Source organism: Oncorhynchus gorbuscha, linkage group LG08 (genome assembly GCF_021184085.1).
Source record: "Oncorhynchus gorbuscha isolate QuinsamMale2020 ecotype Even-year linkage group LG08, OgorEven_v1.0, whole genome shotgun sequence".
Taxonomy (NCBI): Eukaryota; Metazoa; Chordata; class Actinopteri; order Salmoniformes; family Salmonidae; genus Oncorhynchus; species Oncorhynchus gorbuscha.
In genome coordinates, this window is record NC_060180.1 from 27,893,423 (window position 1) to 27,913,491 (window position 20,069).

Sequence of the window (20,069 nt, forward strand, 5' to 3'; positions counted from 1 at the left end):
TCCCCCTGCACTTCTCGCTACAGACGGTCAAGCAGCTAAAGCTGCAGAGACCAGCCCAATGGGACAGGCACTCCGTCAATGTACTTCATTGTTTGCCCGGAGGAGCTGTGTGCGGGAAAACTAGTACATTACTCTTGCTTACGTTTTTATCCATAGGTTCTCTACGGTTCTTTTATACCAGTGGTCTCTACGCGTGATTTTTGATTATTCATCCTGCAACTTTCACTTATGATTGGCGATTATGGGGCAAACGTGTGGTTTCTCTCTGGGAAACATCGTTTTGGTCCTCCTGCTGTTGTGTGAAGGTAAGGGTCAGCCTCAATTAGCCTCTATCGCATCTCATGGTTTTCTGGGAATGGAGTTTAAATCTATCTAAATACGCGTGCGTTTATCTGAATGAACAACATAGCCTAGTTTGCATGTAGCAAGCATGTAGTTTACCTTTGTTATTATTCAAATTCGTTTCACCTTACAGAATAGGTGGATTTGACTTAATTTCCGATGAAATCAGATGGAAATATACGTAGTCAAACGAAACGTTAATGTCGCTGTGTGATTTATGAAGGGCCGTGCATAAACGTGCGTAAAGCTTGTTCGTGGCTGAACGTTTTAACTTAGCTTAGTTATAGTGACTTAAGCAAGCATGTTCATTTAGCTTAGTTATAGTGACTTAAACAAACATGTCCTAGTTGGAGTGTAGCCAATCATTGTTTGTCCTCTCGTCAGCATCAATTCTCAGGGCATCTTGTTCATAGTCAAGATGATATACAGAGATTGATGTGACTAATGTCAATTCGAATAAATGTTCACGAAATGTCAAATCTCAATTCCAAATATCTTGCTTCTTATGCAAGCAAATACAGTATGTTCGTTCCTAACACATTACTAAGACGTGAAATCCCATGACTCAACATTCACGGCAAATTCAATGGAATATGTATAGTCTAAAATGGACTAAAACGCGTATGCCATTTGATTCGTTTGGGGATTTGAATGGGATTCAGAGAGTATTTATAACAGTAACATGTTATAAGACAACAGGCATGCTGCTGGCATATAGTATAAATACATTGTCCTTTCCGTTCGTGATATGCATGGCATGGCACATGGCCTCCGTGAGTAAAATGCATACAGCTATATACCATAATATTATAATCCCATTCACAATCCCACTGCCCAACTGTACTAACACTCTACCCCCAACCAGACTATATTTATAGTCTAACTCATGGCTCAAGAGTTTGTCAATCGCAGTGTGTGGCCTGAGCGCTAAAGCAGAAAGGTTGTTCAACTATAGACCATTGTGTATAAGTATTGATAGAATAACTAAAATATTTATCCAAATTTAGAGCACATATAAACTGTTCATATAAAAGTCAGTTTAGCATTTTTTTTATTTTTAAGTGTAATTATAGTAAGGCTACTTTGAATTGAGGGAGGGAAAAAAAACATCAGCCTATATAGCTAGACCTATTTCATTCACTTTTGAGAGTATGGAATTAATGTGTTACGTAATCACCCATGGGAGAGTTTGTAAAAAATGATAAAGTACTTCAGTTGTCATAGTTGTGTAAATGTTCTTTGGTTATTTTTCACAGTGGCAGCAGTTGGCATTTAGTAATGCTCTACAGAATGTACCACTTTGCCTTTATATTGTCTTCAGTCCGCAGGGGATATCTGGAAACTAAACTCGCAATAAATCACACCCAAATGATTTTGAGGAGCTGGAGCAACGATAAGTGGCCTATATGGCCTATTACAGTGTCGTAAAAATGTGCAGATTGAAACAGAAATGGCCCTATACACTACCCTGTTTTGAACCAATGTCCCCGCGTTTCTTAGGCCTATGAAATGATGTGTTGTTTATCAAATTGAGTAGGCCTAAACTAGATTTCGAGAGTCAATAGTACGTTATTTTGCAGGCCCCAGTCCTAATTGCATAGGTGTTGAATACAGCATCGGACAGGCTAGACGAGAGCATTGGATGGATTCTACACCTGCTCGTTTTGTCGGAACAAAAGCCACGCGCCCGGTGACGGTCTGAGGGCAGGTGTGCGGCAGGTGCACCAGTCTTTGGGCAAACACTGCATGTTTGTTTTCTGATGAGAAGGTACAGGCAGTTTAACAACTGAACCAACCCACCGTTCTAATAGCAAATGCGTCCTATAACGCATAACTAAAGACAGGGCAGTACATCACATTTTTAAAATGATAGTAGGTCAATGGATAGGATTGGCCACTGATGGTGACAACAATAAGGTTAGATGAGGGTCATCCATAAGAGGACATGACTGTTACTTGGAAAACAGTGGAGAGATGGAACTACAACATGTGTTTTGATGGGAAAACAATGTCTTTTGATTGAGTTTGACTGTAAATATTTGTCACTTAATCATTCATAATTTAGTGAAGTGGGCCTACTAATGATATCCAACCTGTAAGGTAGATGGAATTTCATACAGGTATAAAGTGATTTGCCAAATGCAGACACTAACTATTTCAGATGATATTAAAATAAAGCAAACTTCAATCACATTAAAGCCACAGCAATTACAATAGCTTTTTTATTGAAAATTAATCTATTTATATGATTTATCTATACAGGGATTCTGCTTTAAATCATGAGCCTTTGTAGAGATGGATATTTGAACAGTTAACAGTCATGTTCTAATTATTGTAATGATACCTTGGACAATATGGCCGCCCCAAGTTATCAATAACTGGTATACTGAACAAAAACATAAATGCAATATGCAACAATTTATATGATTTTACTGAGTTACAGTTCATATAAGGTTCTCAGTCAATTAAAATATATTCATTAGGCCCTAATCTATGGATTTCACATGACTGGGAAGGGGCGCAGCCATGGGTGGGATGGGAGGGCATAGGCCCAACCACTTCAGAATGAGTTTTTCCCCTCAAAAGGGCTTCATTAAAGACAGAAATACTCCTCAGTTTCATCAGCTGTCCGTGTGGGTGGTCTCTGAAGATCCCGTAGGTGAAGAAGACGGATGTGGAGTACCTGGGCTGGTGTGGTTACACGGTTGTGAGGTCGGTTGGACATGCTGCCAAATTCTCTAAAATGACGTTGGAGGCGGCTTATGGTAGATAAATAAACATTGAATTCTTTGGCAACAGCATGCCAATTGTACGCTCCCTCAAAACTTGGGAAATTGTGTCGTGTGACAGAACTGCACATTTTAGAGTGGCCTTTTATTTTCCCCAGCACAAAGTGCACCTGTGTAATGATCATGCTGTTTATTCAGCTTATTAGCCACACCTTTCAGGTGGATGGATTATCTTGGCAAAGGAGAAATGTTCACTAACATGGATGTAAACAAATTTGTGCACGGAATTTGAGAGAAATATGGTTTTTGTATGTATGGAAAAATTCTGGGATCTTTTATTTCAGCTCATTAAACATGGGACCAACACTTCACATGCTGCGTTTATATTTTTGTTCAGTATACATGGTTCCTGCTGGGGTAATCAAACAAAGGAAATTGGCACTCAATGCTCCTGTAATGGCCATCAGTGTTTTGAAATGGTGGCTGGTTGGAGAGTTTGTGCACGTACATATACAGGAGGTGTACAGATCGAGAAGCGCATGCAAAATGTCTGCTGGAAATCAGTATTATTTTAGCATAACGTGAAGGCTAAAATTGTATTTCTATTCAAACACTCCAAAATCTGATATCTGTGTATATTTCCATACACGTCATGAAAGCGGTGACTACACAGGTGGCCTAAAGATCAACACTTTTTTTGATTTATCACGTAATCCAGCTCTGTCAAATTTGTGGTCATGTAATATATGATTCAGATCGACTGACTTAAATGTTTGCTAGGATTACTGTGTTTTCTCTCGTGTACACTTAGCTACCTGTGTACACTTAGCTACCTGTCTACACTTAGCCTATTAATGTGTTTAAAAAATAAATAAAAAACATTTATTTTCCTTTATTATTTCCCCCTAACCCTACCATCCCTCACCTATTTAGAGTACATCAATGGACAATAACACTTAGGCTTCTACTTCCAGCTTATACAGACTATATATATTTTACGGACACAGTATATTTGACATTAGTTATCTTTTGTTTGCTTTTAGTCCCATCCTTCAGCTCCCCTCAACCCCTCCCATCTATCTCTGAAGAGCTATTAATGTGTTATTGTCCTCAGTGAAAAAGGTACCGTATTTCCTGAGCAAACCCCTCCTATACTTTGGGAAATATTTTTTTATCCAGAATCTTTGTGTATTAAATATATATCATTTTAAGTGTTTCAAAAGTTCAGGTTACTAAGATGAGCAAAATGTTAGGACGTTATAGGCCCTCATCTTTCATGAAAAACAATAAATGTAAAGTAATCTAGGGAGAATTTCCCCAATCCTGTCCATAATTTGATGACAATTGTCTGGTGGAAACAAATGTGTGAAATCACCATCGGGGAGCTGAGGGTAGCCTACTGTTATGACCAAAGGGTTGCACGGTCAATGTTCGAGGTTCAGGTGAGTTGACCCTTTTCAGGGGAAAAGGTTACCACTGACAGAACATCAATCAGTCACCTGTAGGAAGTAGGAACATGGTGCATCTCATAAGTAAAGAGACATGGATGTTTTAGGTATAAAAACATTGATCTGTAGATCCTGCTGTTTTGACCTTATTACCCCTATTTGTAGCCCTGGGAGGAACTCTAACCCTTGAAACGCTATCCCAAGTGGTAATCCCTAGTGATTGGCTCCCTACACCTCCCACAGGAAGTTCTGTTAGCGGACAGTTCACCTGGTTCTCCTCCTTGAATTAGCACAATCATTTTCATCAGCATCCATTGCTTTTGAGAAGGACCAGACCAATAAATCTAATTTGATACATGACACTATTTGATTTAGGCCTTTATTACATTATATGATTTAGTTAAGCTTGTGTCTTGGGTTGCTTATGGATGCATTCTAAATCTTCTACATTTTCTGCTCTTGCTGTCAGTGCGTTTTCTTTTAGTATAATTGGAAGAAAAGAAAAACGTATTTGTTAGAGTGCTACCCCATTTCTTTCCTTTTATTCCAGTCATAGTTTGGTTTATGGGAATTTTTCTGTGGTGAAAATGTACGCTATAGAACGTGCACTATAGGAGCAAAACCAAGCCAACATGTTGAATGTCAGTTCCCCACATCAGCAAATGTTACTTCAATGTTACTGCAATGTTTTGGAGATAAAAGCTCAGCTGTGCGATACTCTTGGGTCAATGAGGACCTTTTCCCATAGGCAGTAGTTTGCATGTGTAGGAGTTGATACACTGTCCTCAGGGTATCAGCATATTGTGGTAACACACAATGTATTACCTACATTTGATGTTCTATCGACATGTTTTGCTTAGCTATAGGAATTGTTTTGAAACATACATTCTTTTTTATATGGACTCCAGTTTTACCAGTGTATTTAGATATTTTACTGTATTCATATTTTGCACGTGTACTGTTATAGGTAAACCTAGTCACAAAATCATATACTCAAAAACACCAGAATGATATAAATGTGCTTCTCTCTCAAAGACCGAGGTACTCATTGTATTGTACTTAATTGGTTCACTGCCATGTACAGCATGAGAGACCAAGCCCAATGTCTACAGTATGTATGTCTATTGCTAGGGTCCTCTACTGCATGGATGCTACAACAACCTTTCCCTGCACTGGCACTGTCCCTGATCCTTCAGTCAGTCAAGGGTCACATTTCCTACCCATTGCACGGGCACATTCCAATTAGCTTTGGTGGAAGGACAAGGAGACATTGATTGAAATTGTGTCCCCGGGGCATTTAGCGCTCTTTTTTTTTCTTCTCTCACATGGGTCTTGACAAATAATTTTCCAGTGGTCGGTGATGCATGCTGTGTTTGACCGATCATTTACCACAACGAAGAATAGCACGACTGAGCTGAGCTCTTTTTAAGCCTCTTTCTCGCTTTCTCTTTGACCAGGCAGGGTAGCGATAGATGTAGAAATGGCTCAGCGTTGGGATTGCTTTGGCAGTGGCATTTGGACCCTTTGGACTAATAAGGTGTTCTATTTGTTGGATGAATTTAGGGACCCTCCCTTTATGTATAGGGCCATTATGATCACGCCGATTGCATGGACAGCATGCCAATTTGATTGAACACGCAAGGCAAGTCTAACACATCAGCAGGTATTGTATAGCCTAGTTGTCAAAATCAGTGACCAGGAAGTGCTGTTGCTGTGACCAAGCATGAAACCTGAGAAGTGGTAAATGAAGAGAAAATGCCAAGCGGAGGCAGGGCAGTTATTGCTTATGGTGTCGAACACAGACAATGCCTATACGTTGGCTACAATACAGATAATCTATCACTGAAATGTATTTATAAAGCCCTATTTTACATCAGCTGTCATGCAGTAACCCGGTCGAGACCGCAAAGAGCAAATTGGCAAATTGGCTAGGAAAAACCCCCGAGGGAAGAAAACTACAGGTTACTTTAACATATAAGAACATGTCAAATAATAACAGTATAATAACGTAACGGTATATATTTGGAACTGGCATTTCATGTAAGTGGCCTGATGTTGAGGAAGACATGAACATAGATCAGCTGCTGCATGACCTGTCCTCTGTTCACTTCCTAATGTCCCAGTCATTCCCAGAGGAATTCTTCAACTGAATTTGTAGTCGAAGCTAGGTTAGCTAACCCCTAAGGAGATGTTATATTAGATTTATTGTTGACTGATTAACATGGGACATTGCATTCGGTTCTTGTCATCTCTGAGGCTAATTGGATTATGTTATGAGGGGAATTGATTACTATGTTACGACATTAGTCTACCTGAGGTTCTTCTATGTGCGTCAAGCAAAGAAATTGTTACAAAGAAAAACATCCCCTTACTCTGACTAACAAAATGTTGAATTCAATTGCAACGCTATCACATAAAGAGGCCACAGAAAGCAGTTCCACAACACAAAAGCATGACGAATGTTCATTAATTAAATTAGCCCCGTGGACACAACACATTGGGTCTCAATCCACTATGCAGTAACTCAAATGCCAAACATTGATGGAACCAAAAACATCAGTTTGAGGTTGGCCTATCCTTATCACTAGTATGTTGCTAGATAGCGAGATGAAGCTTGTTAGTGCTTTTTGATGAATGATCCAAGCTCATCACTAAGCTAAGGACCCTGTAACTGAACACCTCCCTCTGCAACTGGATCCTGGACTTCCTGACGGGCCGCCCCCCAGGTGGTGAGGGTAGGCAACAACACATCCGCCACACTGACCCTCAACGCCCTCAGGGTTGCATGCTTAGTCCCCTCCTCTACCCCCTGTTCATCCACGACTGCGTGGCAGCACATGACTCCAACACCATCATTAAGTTTGCAGACGACACTACAGTGGTAGGCCTGATCACCAACGAAGATGAGATGGCCTATAGGGAGGAGGTCAGAGACCTGGCAGTGTGGTGCCAGGACAACAACTTCTCCCTTAACATCAACAAGACAAAGGAGATGATCCTCCAGGACACCTACACCACCTGATGTCACAGGAAGGCCAAAAAGATCATCAAGGACAACAACCACCCGAGCCACTGCCCGTTCACCCCCGCTACCATACAGAATGCGAGGTCAGTACAGGTGTATCAAAGCTGGGACCGAGAGACTGAAAAACAGCTTCTATCTCAAGGCCATCAGACTGATAAATAACCATCACTAGCACATTAGACGCCGCTTCCCTATATACATCGACTTGAAATCACTGGTCACTTTAATAATGGAACACTAGTCACTTTAATAGTGTTTACATATTTTGCATATGTATATCCTGTCTTCTATCCTACTCTACTGTATCTTAGTCTATGCCGCTCTGACATTGCTTGTCAAAATATTAATATATTCTTAATTCCATTCCTTTACTTTAAATTGTGCGCATTGTTAGATATGACTTGTTAGATATCACTGCACTGTTGGCGCTAGAAACACAAGCATTTCCCTACACCCGCAATAACATCTGCTAAACACGTGTATGTGACAAATACAATTTGATTGGATTTGATTGTGGACTACAGGAAACGGAGGTCCGAGCACGCCCCAATTCACATCGACAGGGTTGTAGTGGAACAGGCTAAGAGTTTCAAGTTCCTCGGTGTCCAAGGACCTGTCATGATCCAAACACACCAACACAGACGTGGAGAGGACACGCCAACGCCTCTTCCCCCTTAGGAAGCTGAAAAGATTTCGAATGGACCCTCAGATCCTCAAAAAGTTTGACAGCTGCAGCATTGCGAGCATCTTGACTGGCTGCATCACCGCTTGGTATGGCAACTGCCCGGCATCCGATCGCAAGGCGCGACAGAGGGTAGTGCGTACAGCCCCAGTACATCACTGGGGCCAAGCTCCCTGCCATCCAGGACCTGTATACCAGGTGGTGTTAGAGGAAGGCCCTAAAAATTGTCAAAGACTTCAGCCACCCAAGTCATGGACTGTTCTCGCTGCAACAGTACGACAAGTCTGGAACCAAAAGGCTCCTGAACAGCTTCTACCCCCCAAACTACTGAACAGTTAATCAAAATGCTACCCGGATAATTTGAATTGATCCTCTCCCCCCCCCCTCTTTTTTTTGTGCACTGATTCTCTTGCGCTGATTCTATGCACACTCCCAGGACTCTACCCGCACACTCACACATACACACGCACTACATCTGCTCACACACAAAACACACACCAACATGCATATTGATAATATAATAATATGCCACATAGACACACTTTCAAACTCTTTCACAATCTTGACATACGCTGCTTCTACTCTGTTTATTAACTCTACTGATTGCCTAGTCACTTTTAACCCTACCTACATGTACATGTGACCTTAATTACCTCAACTGCCTCGTACCCCCCTGCACATTGACTCGGTAGCGGTACTACTTGTATATGGCCTCGTTATTGTGTTAATATTTCCTTTTTATTTAGCAAAGTTGTCTTACTTTTTAACTTTGCATTGTTGGGAAAGGGTTCGTAAGTAAGCATTTGACGGTAAAGTCTACACCTGTTGTATTCAGCATGTGACAAATACAATTTGATTTGATTTGATGAACAACGCCGACAAAAATCTGGACATGACAGTATCATGTAGCAATTCTGTGTGTTGCCAATGCAAACGAAGAACATTATAATCAATAATAACTTTCATCAATTGAGTTATTGCTTGATTTGCGGCCTTTTAGTTAATTGGATCTTGTATAGAGTCTACCGTAATTATTCTCAGTCTTCCGTAATTATTCTCAGTCTTCCGTAATTATTCTCATTACTGTTTTACTTTTGGAAACAGAGTGATCGTGACAGCGTTCAGATTTAGATTGATTTATATTCTCACATTGGTGTTTTCTATACCTTCTCTGCGTGGAATAATGGGTTATACACAAGCAGATCGTGTGCGTGATGATTATGACCCACATGACTCGATAACAGACTTTCAGATTCCACAGTTGTAGTTTTTTTGGGGGGACAAAAACACATCGTAGTATAATTCAATGAGCCCTACTTTACGTGCTTGGAATTAACTGTGCGTGTTTTTCTCTAGCTCATCAGTTAAAACAATGAGCATGAACATGTTGATTAGTATTGCTATTGATTAGCCCACTGCCATATACTTGACTTTTCCGATGGGCCATTACTGGGGGACAGATGCATTGAATGAATGTTGACCTTGGTAGAAAGGGCACGGGCTTTGCTCTTGTCACAGTCAGACAACTCATTGCCCAGACACAAGACCACTACTAGATGCACATCTTTTCGGACCCGGATTCAAATTGTTGTTGAAATCTTTCAAATACTTTAGCTGTGCTTCAATGACATTGCCTGGCACTATGGAACCAATAGAATCGTCTCAAAACGGCAAACCCCTCCAATCTGGCACTCCAGGCAGGCTCAAGGAAACGCTCAAAATACTATTTGAACCCGGGTCTGTGTCTGTCACTCCTGAGACAGATGAGTAAGCAGAGAATTGTTGGAGCTGGGGCTCTTTCTCTAGTGTAGCACATGAGCTCATAGATGGTAAATCTCTCCGGTGATGTGCGTCGTGAGCTAATTGAGTTTCTGTCTTTGTCCTGGCCAGCTGAGAGTCAGAGGACGTCCCCAGGCTGTCTGTTTGTCAAACTGTTCCAATCCTAAACATCCTTCTTATCTGTCACCGGCGGTCTGAGTATGCAGACATGTTTCAAGTTGTTTGTTTATGTCCTGCGACAGATGATTGTCTCTATCTAGGCTTCGGTTAAAGGAGGAGACAAGACAAACCAATTCATTCATACCTATAGCATGTAATGGTTATTAAATCAATATAAAGAAAAAGTGACATGTCACCATAACGATAGCAGCAGCGTAGTGTTCTTTAAAACCCCTCAAGGAAGGACATATCAATTGATGAAAATTGCATTTTTTTTTAAAAATCGGACGGTTCTTCTAATTGACAATAATGTTGATACGTAATGCTTTGCGTTCATGGTGTACATTTTCATAAGGTGTTTAGTTCTTTGCATTACATGGGGTAACTCACCCCATCCAACGCAAATGTCTAGCACCCATCAGTTTCGGGGGTAATTAGATCGAAGTGTCGGTTTCTGAAAGTCGTATCTTCCCATCGTAAATCCTGGCCATGCCTTTGAGCTGAAATCAATATGTTCAGATTGCATCACGTGTTTGTGGTCATAGTCCTTGCCATGGTTATGAGAGGTCAAAGCAGTGAGCGCATCTGCTGAAGTGACTGTCTCTAACATTGAATGTCTCCGGTTTTCAATCATCCCAGTCCTGAGTCACTCCAGTGTTAAACCTTTAAGGGTATCACTGAACAAAGAAACCTATTTGCTCCCAAGCGGGTTTGATGCTTTCAATTAATTAGCTTTGATATAAACTGCTTGCTTTTCTGTTGGCTTCCGTCCTGGAAATAAATTGAATTTTAACTGATATAAACCAATTGAGTCGCCAGCATATGGTTCACCCACCATGTCCAACCTCAAGCCACAGTCAGCCCTCACTACTGAATTATAATTTCACCTGTTTTGTTGTTTGACCGTTGATTCTTGTCAGTCCACATATGCCTCCCTTCATATCTTCTCTGAGTGTACCTCTGTTTCTTATATGCCTCTGATTTAGGAGGTAAGGATCAAGAAACCCAATACTTATTTCAGATATTATTTTATGTACAATCAGCTCTTATAGTTTGTCTATTGGCCCTGATACACAATGATGTGGCTCCTTTTTGTAAACATCGCTCAAGCATTTAGGATTCAGAATCTTAAGAGGATGTTCGAGCACTTTGTTTTCGGAGTGTTATCTCCACAGCCCAGGAGGTTGGTAAGGGCCTTAATTGATGAGAACGGGCTCGTGGTAATGACTGGAGCGGAGTCGGTGGAATGGTATCAAATACATCAAGCACATGGTTCCCAGGTGTTTGATGCCATTCCATTTGCGCCGTTCCAGCCATTATTATGAGCCGTTCCAGCCTCCTCTGCGACACAGTTATCATGTTCCCCTGTTGCCTTGGATTTCAGGGCAGGGGGACTGTTTTAGTTGTTGGATCTGGAAAAGGGAAATGTCTCCCTCTGATGGTCATTGGATGCTGCTTGGATTTGGACACGCTGGATGCTGTAAGAATACGTGTCACATTTCTTGCTACGCTGTCCATGTGAACACTGATCGGTGGAGCTTTTTTCTTAGCACTTGATATTCTTCATGATTATGTTGCTATACAAAATCTGGCACCTCTTCACTTTCTTAATCTATGTTCAAATGTATGTCCAAATGTTGTGGATTACACCTTTACGGGGTTTTTTCTCAAGCAGATCAAGTGTTATGAATGGCTTTCATTTGAATAGATCTTGGAGTTGATTAATGTTCCTCACTTAACTTTGAGATGTGGAGCGAAACCAAATAATATAGCCCAAATAGCAGAATTGTATGGAGGGTAAATGCTTTTGGCCAGAATTTGGCCAAGATTTTTCAGACAAGTGGACCACTGGCACTTCAGTTTGTTTTTCATCTTAGCAAAGCTTTTAATAAAGAGGGTCATAGCTTGGCTGACTGAATTTCCATCCTTCAGGAAGACTGGACACATTCTTTCCACCAATTCGACCCCCTGTCTCCCAAGCACAGCGAAATTAAATCAATGTCTGAAACCAGAGCCAAGGCCTCAACTGCACCAACAGAAATAGGAAATCTAGTTTCGCTGTCTGCTAATGACATTAGTGTGTTCCCTAAATGGCCGTCCCCACCGACGTTGGACAGGAACACAACATGGGATATAATTACAGGTCTAACACTCACATCTCAATTTTCCTGTAAAACATGCATACAGTAGCCTGCTATTGCACTTTATAGATTAGCCAACATTGGCCACAACCCCCCCCCCCTTCCCGGTATCATGTTATCCTCAGCAATTATACTTCCCAAGGTGAAACCAAGGAGAAACGGAAACCACATCCTTATGGACCATGTGAGAAACTCATTACTGCTTACGTGTCATTTGAGCCCCTCATTTCAATTTCCGTTGACATAAGAATAAGATATATGCCAGTAAAACGTATATATTGTACAGATACAGTCTCATCATATTGTGTAGTCTCATCATTTGACATGTACGGTGGCGTAATTGAAATAGGCCTATCAGGGAAGAGATTTCTGATAGTTGATGATGTTGTATGTGCAGGCACACCCTCAAGTTAGGCAGTTTAAAAAAAAGTGTAATAGGATTGTGAAATTCACTGATGTTGTAGGCATAAAAGCTACGTTCAGTGGATATGTGTCCCATGGTCCAGTCACCTCCAAAATGATTGGCACACTTGATAAAGATGAGGAAAAAAGACAGTGATTTACACAATAAATTACTGGGAGTTAATATATAGAGTGTGCGACTCTCATTATTTTTTATAGATGACAAAAAAGACAGTATAAAATAAATAATTCAAATACTGAGATATAATGTATGCAAATGTTTTTGTTACAAAGATATTATTTCATACTAATACAATTGCTAAGAGAAATATATTTTGCTGAAGGAGTTAAGGAGTAATACGTGTCTCAAAAAGATACGTATCAAAATGATTGGCACCCCTGATTTCAATACTTTGTGAGGATAACGACACTGAGTGTTTTTCGATCATGTTTTACGAGATTGGAGAACACATTGGGAGGAATCTTAGACCATTCCTCCATACAGAATCTTTCCAGATCCTTGATATCCTTCGGGGTCTGCGTTTATGGACTGCCCTCTTCAATTCAAACCACATGTTTTCAATGGCAACCTGGACTCAGGGGTCGACGTAACACAGTACACGTAAATTGAGCCGCTCCATTTAGTATGATATGTTACGTTTCACATGATGTGCTTTAATTTGTGGATGTCCATCATCCATTTCGCATGATATGTTACGTCCTCCAATTCGTATTATATGCTATGAATTGCCAATATGTATGATACATTGCGAAATCAAATTTGTTGTGGCTAATAGTGATGGGAAGTTCATGTCTTTTCTGATCTTTTCGACTCTTTCAGTCAAGAGAATGAATCTTTCGACTCATTTCGTTCACTTGAGTTAGTCATGCCCAGAGCATGAAGGACCCCTTACTGACAGGCATTGACAGGATGGTCACAGCCACACGTTCAGTGGTTGGATAGAACACATTATATATTTTAGATAGAAGCAATAGCAATGTGAAGTGACATCAATCCATATATACAGAGTATTTAATTTAGATTTTTTTTAACCTTTATTTAAGAAGTACAAGAGTACAAGTACAACGCTTTTCATAAAAACCTTTTAAGATGGTAAGAAAGTAAACATTCACTTATTCATATTTTGTTAAAGAATTCTTGGATTACAAATAAGTCACTTGCTAGCAATGGCTAGCGTTACATTACAGTGCACTGGCTGACAGTGATAGTTAGCTCGTCATTGACATGGCTAGCTAAGCCATCAAACACTTGGTTAACTTGCCGAAATAGGCTTTATATACATTAACGGCCACATAAATATATACATAGTCACATTCTCTAACGACTTTGGAATATATGAAGCCGTTTTCAAAAGACACTTTTGTGTCTGTCATAAAAATAAAAAATATGTACAGAGGAAGGGAGACATGAACCTGCCCTCAGAATGTCTCTCGCAGACTGAAGAGCAGGAGGACCAACTCTTTAAATAGGGGAGACGCATTCAAAATCCACTAGTTGTTCTTTCGAGGAAAATCATGTAAAAAGGTAAGTATAAAGACAGCTTTAACATTTTAGCTAATAGCAACTTTCAAGTCAAGTTGAAACCTAATAGTTGCAAATGAGCTACAATACTAAAGTTGTCTATTATGTGATTCAAACACGCAAACTTTGGGTTGCTAGATGTTCGCGTTTTACGCTCAACCATCCTCCCTGACCAATCTCCCTACTTTTGTTTTTGTCTTAAGTAACCTACTGTCCTATGTAACCATACAAAACATAATATATAATACAAATTGGAGGGGAAAAAATGAACGTTTACTATGTTGCATGTGGATTTTGCGGCCAGGCTGTCAATGGGGTTCAAGTCCGGAGACATTTCCATTGCAAAATGTACATTTTGTGGTCAATTTAGAATTTCTTTGTGGATTTTGTTGTGTGCTTGGGGTCATTGTCTTGCTGGAAGATCCACTTTTCAAGTTTCATCCTAATGGCAGAGGCAACCATTTTCTTTTGCTTAAATTGTCCTGGTAGTTGGTGGAGTTCATGATGACGTTGAACATAGCAAGGGCCCGAGGACCAGCGGCAGCCAAACAGCCCCAGAACATCATAGATCCACCAGCATATTCTAAAGTAGTTACAAGGTTATTTCTGCATATGCATCCTTCTTTTGTTGCCAATACTGGTTTGCTTGGCCAAAGACCTCTATTTTTCATCTCATCTGACCATAGCACCAGGTTCCAGTTCAAGTGCCAATGCCATTTAGCAAACTCCAGGCATTTACATGTGTTAGTTGTTCACAATAAAATATATTTTTTTATGGTAAACCCTCCAAAGAGCCTGTTGGCATGGAGGCGGCATCTAATTGTAGATTTGGAGACTTGTTAAACCCAAGATGCCACCAATTCTCTCACTGTGGCCCTTGGATTTTTCCATTCCACCATTTGTTTCTTTACATTAGTGATGGATGGATGACAAATGGATTTTATATGCGTGTTACCTCATTTTCAGGGCCGGGTTACCAAACAAGCATGCAGGTCAAGTGCCCTGGGGCCTCCAACCCCCCAAGAAATAATCACACAAAATTACACAAAAGTTTTTTCCTATATTTTGGGGGTTGGGGCCCTTTCAGATAGTATATGCAATGGCAAAATGTGTAGAATAGCATGAATTTAGTTTTAAAACTGCAACATTTTCTCTCGACTTCATGGCAAAATGTAACGAGTAGCACGCGATGAGCAGCAAATGTTTCTCTCTGCCTCAATTTTGACACCTATCTTTTTGATAATAGTTTGTATTACTTGTTAAATTAAATCTCTTTCTTTGAGCAATTGTATTAGTATACATATTTTGTTTGGAGCATACAATATAGCTCAGTATTTCAATTGTTTATTTTCTACAGTCTTTTTTGCTTATTATTACCAAGGGTGCCAATCATTTTAGAGGTGACATGCATGTGTTAGCAGTAGCATATTACAATAAGCATATGACATCACGAATCGTGGTACCTATAATTCAACCCAACTAAAATGAAACATTATCCTGACAAAAACAAAACTGTTCAGTTACAGGTCTTGGCTGCATTTTGGCAACGAATCTCCCTGTCTGTTTTTGGCAACAGTGCTTACTTTTTTCTCTCTTCAATCGAACAGCATCTCAGTTACTTGCTACAGTACTGGGAATGTCAAAGACTGTGTCTTGATATTTCAGAGTGCATTGTGCTTATTCAGACTACATTCCCAGGTATGTAAATAGTATCTGGGTGGTTTGGTGATTCCATGTGATACGAAAGCAGCTAGCCAACCATGAAAAAATAGTCTTCTCGCTATGTCTAGGGGTTCTTGGCCTGTCTAGCTGATCTCGACTCTATAACATGTCTGCATTTAACGTGAAAGTAGGAGAAAGCTAACATGCATGTGCCTAGGAAGTAAGTGTACTCACCTGGGTCCAGGATGAGCTCTGTCGTGACTCTGTAGTTGTCCAGCCAAAGCAGTTCATAAATGTTCAGTTGTTGGTGACAAAAACAACAAGTAAAGCCATAACAAAAATGTATTCAAACAAACACAGAAAGACCCCGTCAAGACCTCTCAGCACCTGCCCCAGTTGTTGCTGCCCCCTAGAGATGGGATGTGGAAGTGTGCTGTCTACCTGCGCGCCGAACCTCCAACTACCTCCATTCCTAACACATGGCCTTTCTCTTCTTTTTGCAGGCTCAGTTGGGCTCTACTTCCCCCAGAATCAGTACAAGGAGACTGTGTACGTCGGGCAGTCTGCAGGGACACCCGTGCTCCAGGTCCACGCCATGGTGGAGAGCGACTCTCAACGGCCCCACTTCTACCTGTGCTACCTGAGGCCTCCAACCTATGCCCCGTGGTTCCACCTGGACGAGACCACAGGGATACTCTCCATGAATAAGACCCTGGAGTGGAGCGACTTTGACTCTGCATGTGAGTTTAATAGGAGACAGAAGGTTGTGCGCCCGCATTGTTTTCCCATTGTTTATGGAATATGTTGTGAAGTTGACCGTTCAATCTATTTACTTTGATATAGCAATTTCCAATTGTCCATTGAACAGAACACTCCAGTGTATTTCAAACATACAGTTATATTTAACATTGTAAAATGTGTGAGGGGAAGTTATTCAAGTTTGCTCAGCTTTCACGCTTTGTGCGTACTAATACGCATTGAGCTTCAAGGTGATACATCATGTTCAGGGATCTGCTTTCAGAATCTGGTTCTGACCATAACGATGAACTTAGCATTTAAGATGCTTTTGGGAAACTGGAGCCCAGGACAGTAATTGAATTGCATAGAAGCCCAGAAAGTGCCCAGTCATCAAGAAATAAATGCACTGTGGGAGATTTAAATGGGGCATTGTGTTACTATTTTGGTTCTCTTGCTGATCAGATAAGTTTTGGAAGCTGCCGCTGAGTGTCATTGCTGCGACCAGACCGTTGAAAAAGTTCCTCTGTGGCCTCGGCCACCCCACCGTACAAGTCAGCCTGACCTTCATCAATGACACGGCGCCACCGTGTGGCCAGACCAGACCAGAGCTGAAGAAACTGTGCTTCCCTGATAAAGACCTGAGCTCCCACATCAAGGAGAACAGGTTCCCCGGGGCCCTCCGCCAGCTCAGACAGCTCACCAGGCTTAACGTCTGCCCCAACTACACCATCTCCTACAGTGTAGAATCCGGTGAGGCTTGCTACACTTGCCTTCACCCACACTGTCTCTGTGCATCATATTATGAGAAACATCAAATACTTTGCAGGTCTCTACACTGGCATATGACACCCCCCCCCCGCAGTTTTATTGCTTCTTTAACAGTTTACAGCTGTGCTAACATAATTGCAAAAGGGTTTTCTAATATCAATTAGCCTTTTAAAATGATTAACTTTGATTAGCTAACACAACGTGCCATTGGAACACAGGAGTGATGGTTGCTGATTATGGGCCTCTGTACACCTACGTAGACATTCCATTCAAAATCAGCCGTTTCCAGCAATAATAGTCATTTACAACATTAACAACGTCTACCCCACGTTCCCACTCTTATAGAATGCACGATATTAACTTCAATCTTTTTTTTCTCTCAATTTTCTTTCTCATTGCTGTTCCAGTAGCTGGGTGAATAGGAAACTGCAAAGTCTGGCAACATGAGACTAACATGATATGTTTACATCTCCTCTTCACGGTTTCCGGTTTGGCTCTAGATGTTCCGGCCCCATTCGCTGTGAATGAAAACACCACTGAGTTGGTAGTGACTGCTCCGTTGGACCGGGAGGAGAGCGAGACATACAGTCCCATGCTGATCTGCACAGTGCAGACTGACACAATGGTGGACACCTTTTTTGTTACACTGCATATCAACGTCTACGACGAGGACGACAACGCGCCGTATGTCAGTGGACCAGACACAGAGGACGTGGTGCTGGAATTTGATCGCAAGCAGGTGACTTTACTTTACTACCAAGGATGTATATCGATGTATTGCTATACATGTATCACTGATACCACTGTTGTTCGTGTGTTCTTGTGTGTTTCTCAGGGAAGTTCTTTTGGCAACTTGGTTGTCTATGATAGAGACACAACACCCAGGTATCCCAAATCCCAGAGTCAGAATAGATTCGTCGGAAATATGATGACCAATGACTCATGGATAAATGAAATGTTCACCATAGAATACTCTTTCAAAGAAGAGAAGGCCATTTTTGGCAACGTCCGAGGCACTGTTCATGAGTTCCGTGAGTAGTCCAGTTGAGTTGCACAATCCCTCTAAAGACTGGTTTCCCAGACACTGTGTGAGCCTTGTCGCTTTTCAGTCCAGGACTAGCCTTAATATGTGTCTGGGAAACCAGCCTGTTAATGTGACAAACGTCTACTAAATCTTTTGATCGATTCATTAAATAAACAGCCCCCCCCTTCTACCCTTTGTGTGGCATGTAGGGCTTGCACTGAAGAAGAATTTGTCTGTAACGGAGAATAGGACCTTCCAGCTGGATTACCTGGTCAATGACACTACATACCCCGGTCCAGAGGGAACTGTGATGCTGCACTACAATATCACCATCTTACCTGTCCCCATTCTCTTCACCAATGTGACATACCTCTTCGCACTAACACGTAGAGCTAATGTCTACTCCCAGGTACCTATAGAGTTCACATACAGCCCTCTTTGCTTGAGAAGAGGGATACTGCTTATGAAATCCTTATGAAGCAGACCACTATTTTAAGATAATAGTATTCCACTGTTCAAGATTGATGTGATGAAATGCCATTAAAGCAGTCTGTGAGGTTACTTGGGTTATATGTCAGAGGATAGCTCATCGGGGACTTATTTTCCCCCCCCCAGAAGGCTAAATGTAAGATCATGTGTCAATCTGATTAGAACTGTAGCATTTTCCCTGTATGATTCGTGTTCCTTCTCATTTCAGGTCGGTAGGATTTGTGTGGACAACAGCCTGAAGTTCCAGGGCATCAATGTCACATACCGGCTAGTAGTAGCAGAGAAGACAGGGAATGTGTCCGACGACGTACAGTCATGCTACGCTGCGATTAGCATTGCACAGAGCCTCAAGGACATGGTGGGGTTGCTATATGTAAACGACACAGAGGCGCTTCGCAGGCCAGAGTGCCAGGACCTGCAGTATGTGGTTATTGCTCAAGAGCAACAGAATCTGCTGCAGGCTAGCACTCAGATCCTCGTTGTGCTCGATAGCGATAGTAAGTACATGAGATAATAAGTTCATTCCCAGCAATACTCCAGACTGATGCTGATTTGGACACAGTGATTACCAATGAATGGGGTGTATGGCATTCATATTTGGAAGTCATCAGTTCAGTTATTTTGCAAGGCTCATGCCTCATTGTTAGAGACCTTAGGACTAGTGTAGTAGAGACCTGTCAAATTATGTTAACTCTATCCATGTCCAAGACTCTATCCATAGCTTTGTCCATGTCCAAGACTCTGTCCATAGCTTTGTCCATGTTCAAGACTCTGTCCATAGCTTTGTCCATGTTCAAGACTCTATCCATAGCTTTCTCCGTGTCCAAGACTCTATCCATAGCTGTGTCCGTGTCCAAGACTCTATCCATAGCTTTGTCCGTGTCCAAGACTCTATCCATAGCTGTGTCCATGTCCAAGACTCTATCCATAGCTGTGTCCGTGTCCAAGACTCTATCCATAGCTTTGTCCGTGTCCAAGACTCTGTCCATAGCTTTTTCCATGTCCAAGACTCTATCCATAGCTTTGTCCGTGTCCAAGACTCTATCCATAGCTGTGTCCGTGTCCAAGACTCTATCCATAGCTTTGTCCGTGTCCAAGACTCTGTCCATAGCTTTTTCCATGTCCAAGACTCTATCCA

General features: G+C 41.3%; 1 protein-coding gene across 2 annotated transcripts in view; it reads left to right on the forward strand.

The window, feature by feature from the left end:
- Positions 1-20,069, forward strand: part of ret (ret proto-oncogene receptor tyrosine kinase) — a 31,332-nt gene continuing 11,263 nt past the window's right edge. The window contains exons 1-7 of one of the 2 annotated variants that reach the window (XM_046359018.1): positions 1-305; positions 16,416-16,652; positions 17,113-17,400; positions 17,919-18,157; positions 18,254-18,449; positions 18,652-18,851; positions 19,140-19,428. In XM_046359018.1, the coding sequence (XP_046214974.1) occupies positions 242-305; positions 16,416-16,652; positions 17,113-17,400; positions 17,919-18,157; positions 18,254-18,449; positions 18,652-18,851; positions 19,140-19,428 (1,513 nt within the window). In that variant the 5' untranslated portion in view covers positions 1-241. The remainder of the gene's footprint in view (positions 306-16,415; positions 16,653-17,112; positions 17,401-17,918; positions 18,158-18,253; positions 18,450-18,651; positions 18,852-19,139; positions 19,429-20,069) is intronic. The other variant, XM_046359017.1, reaches the window with a different exon arrangement.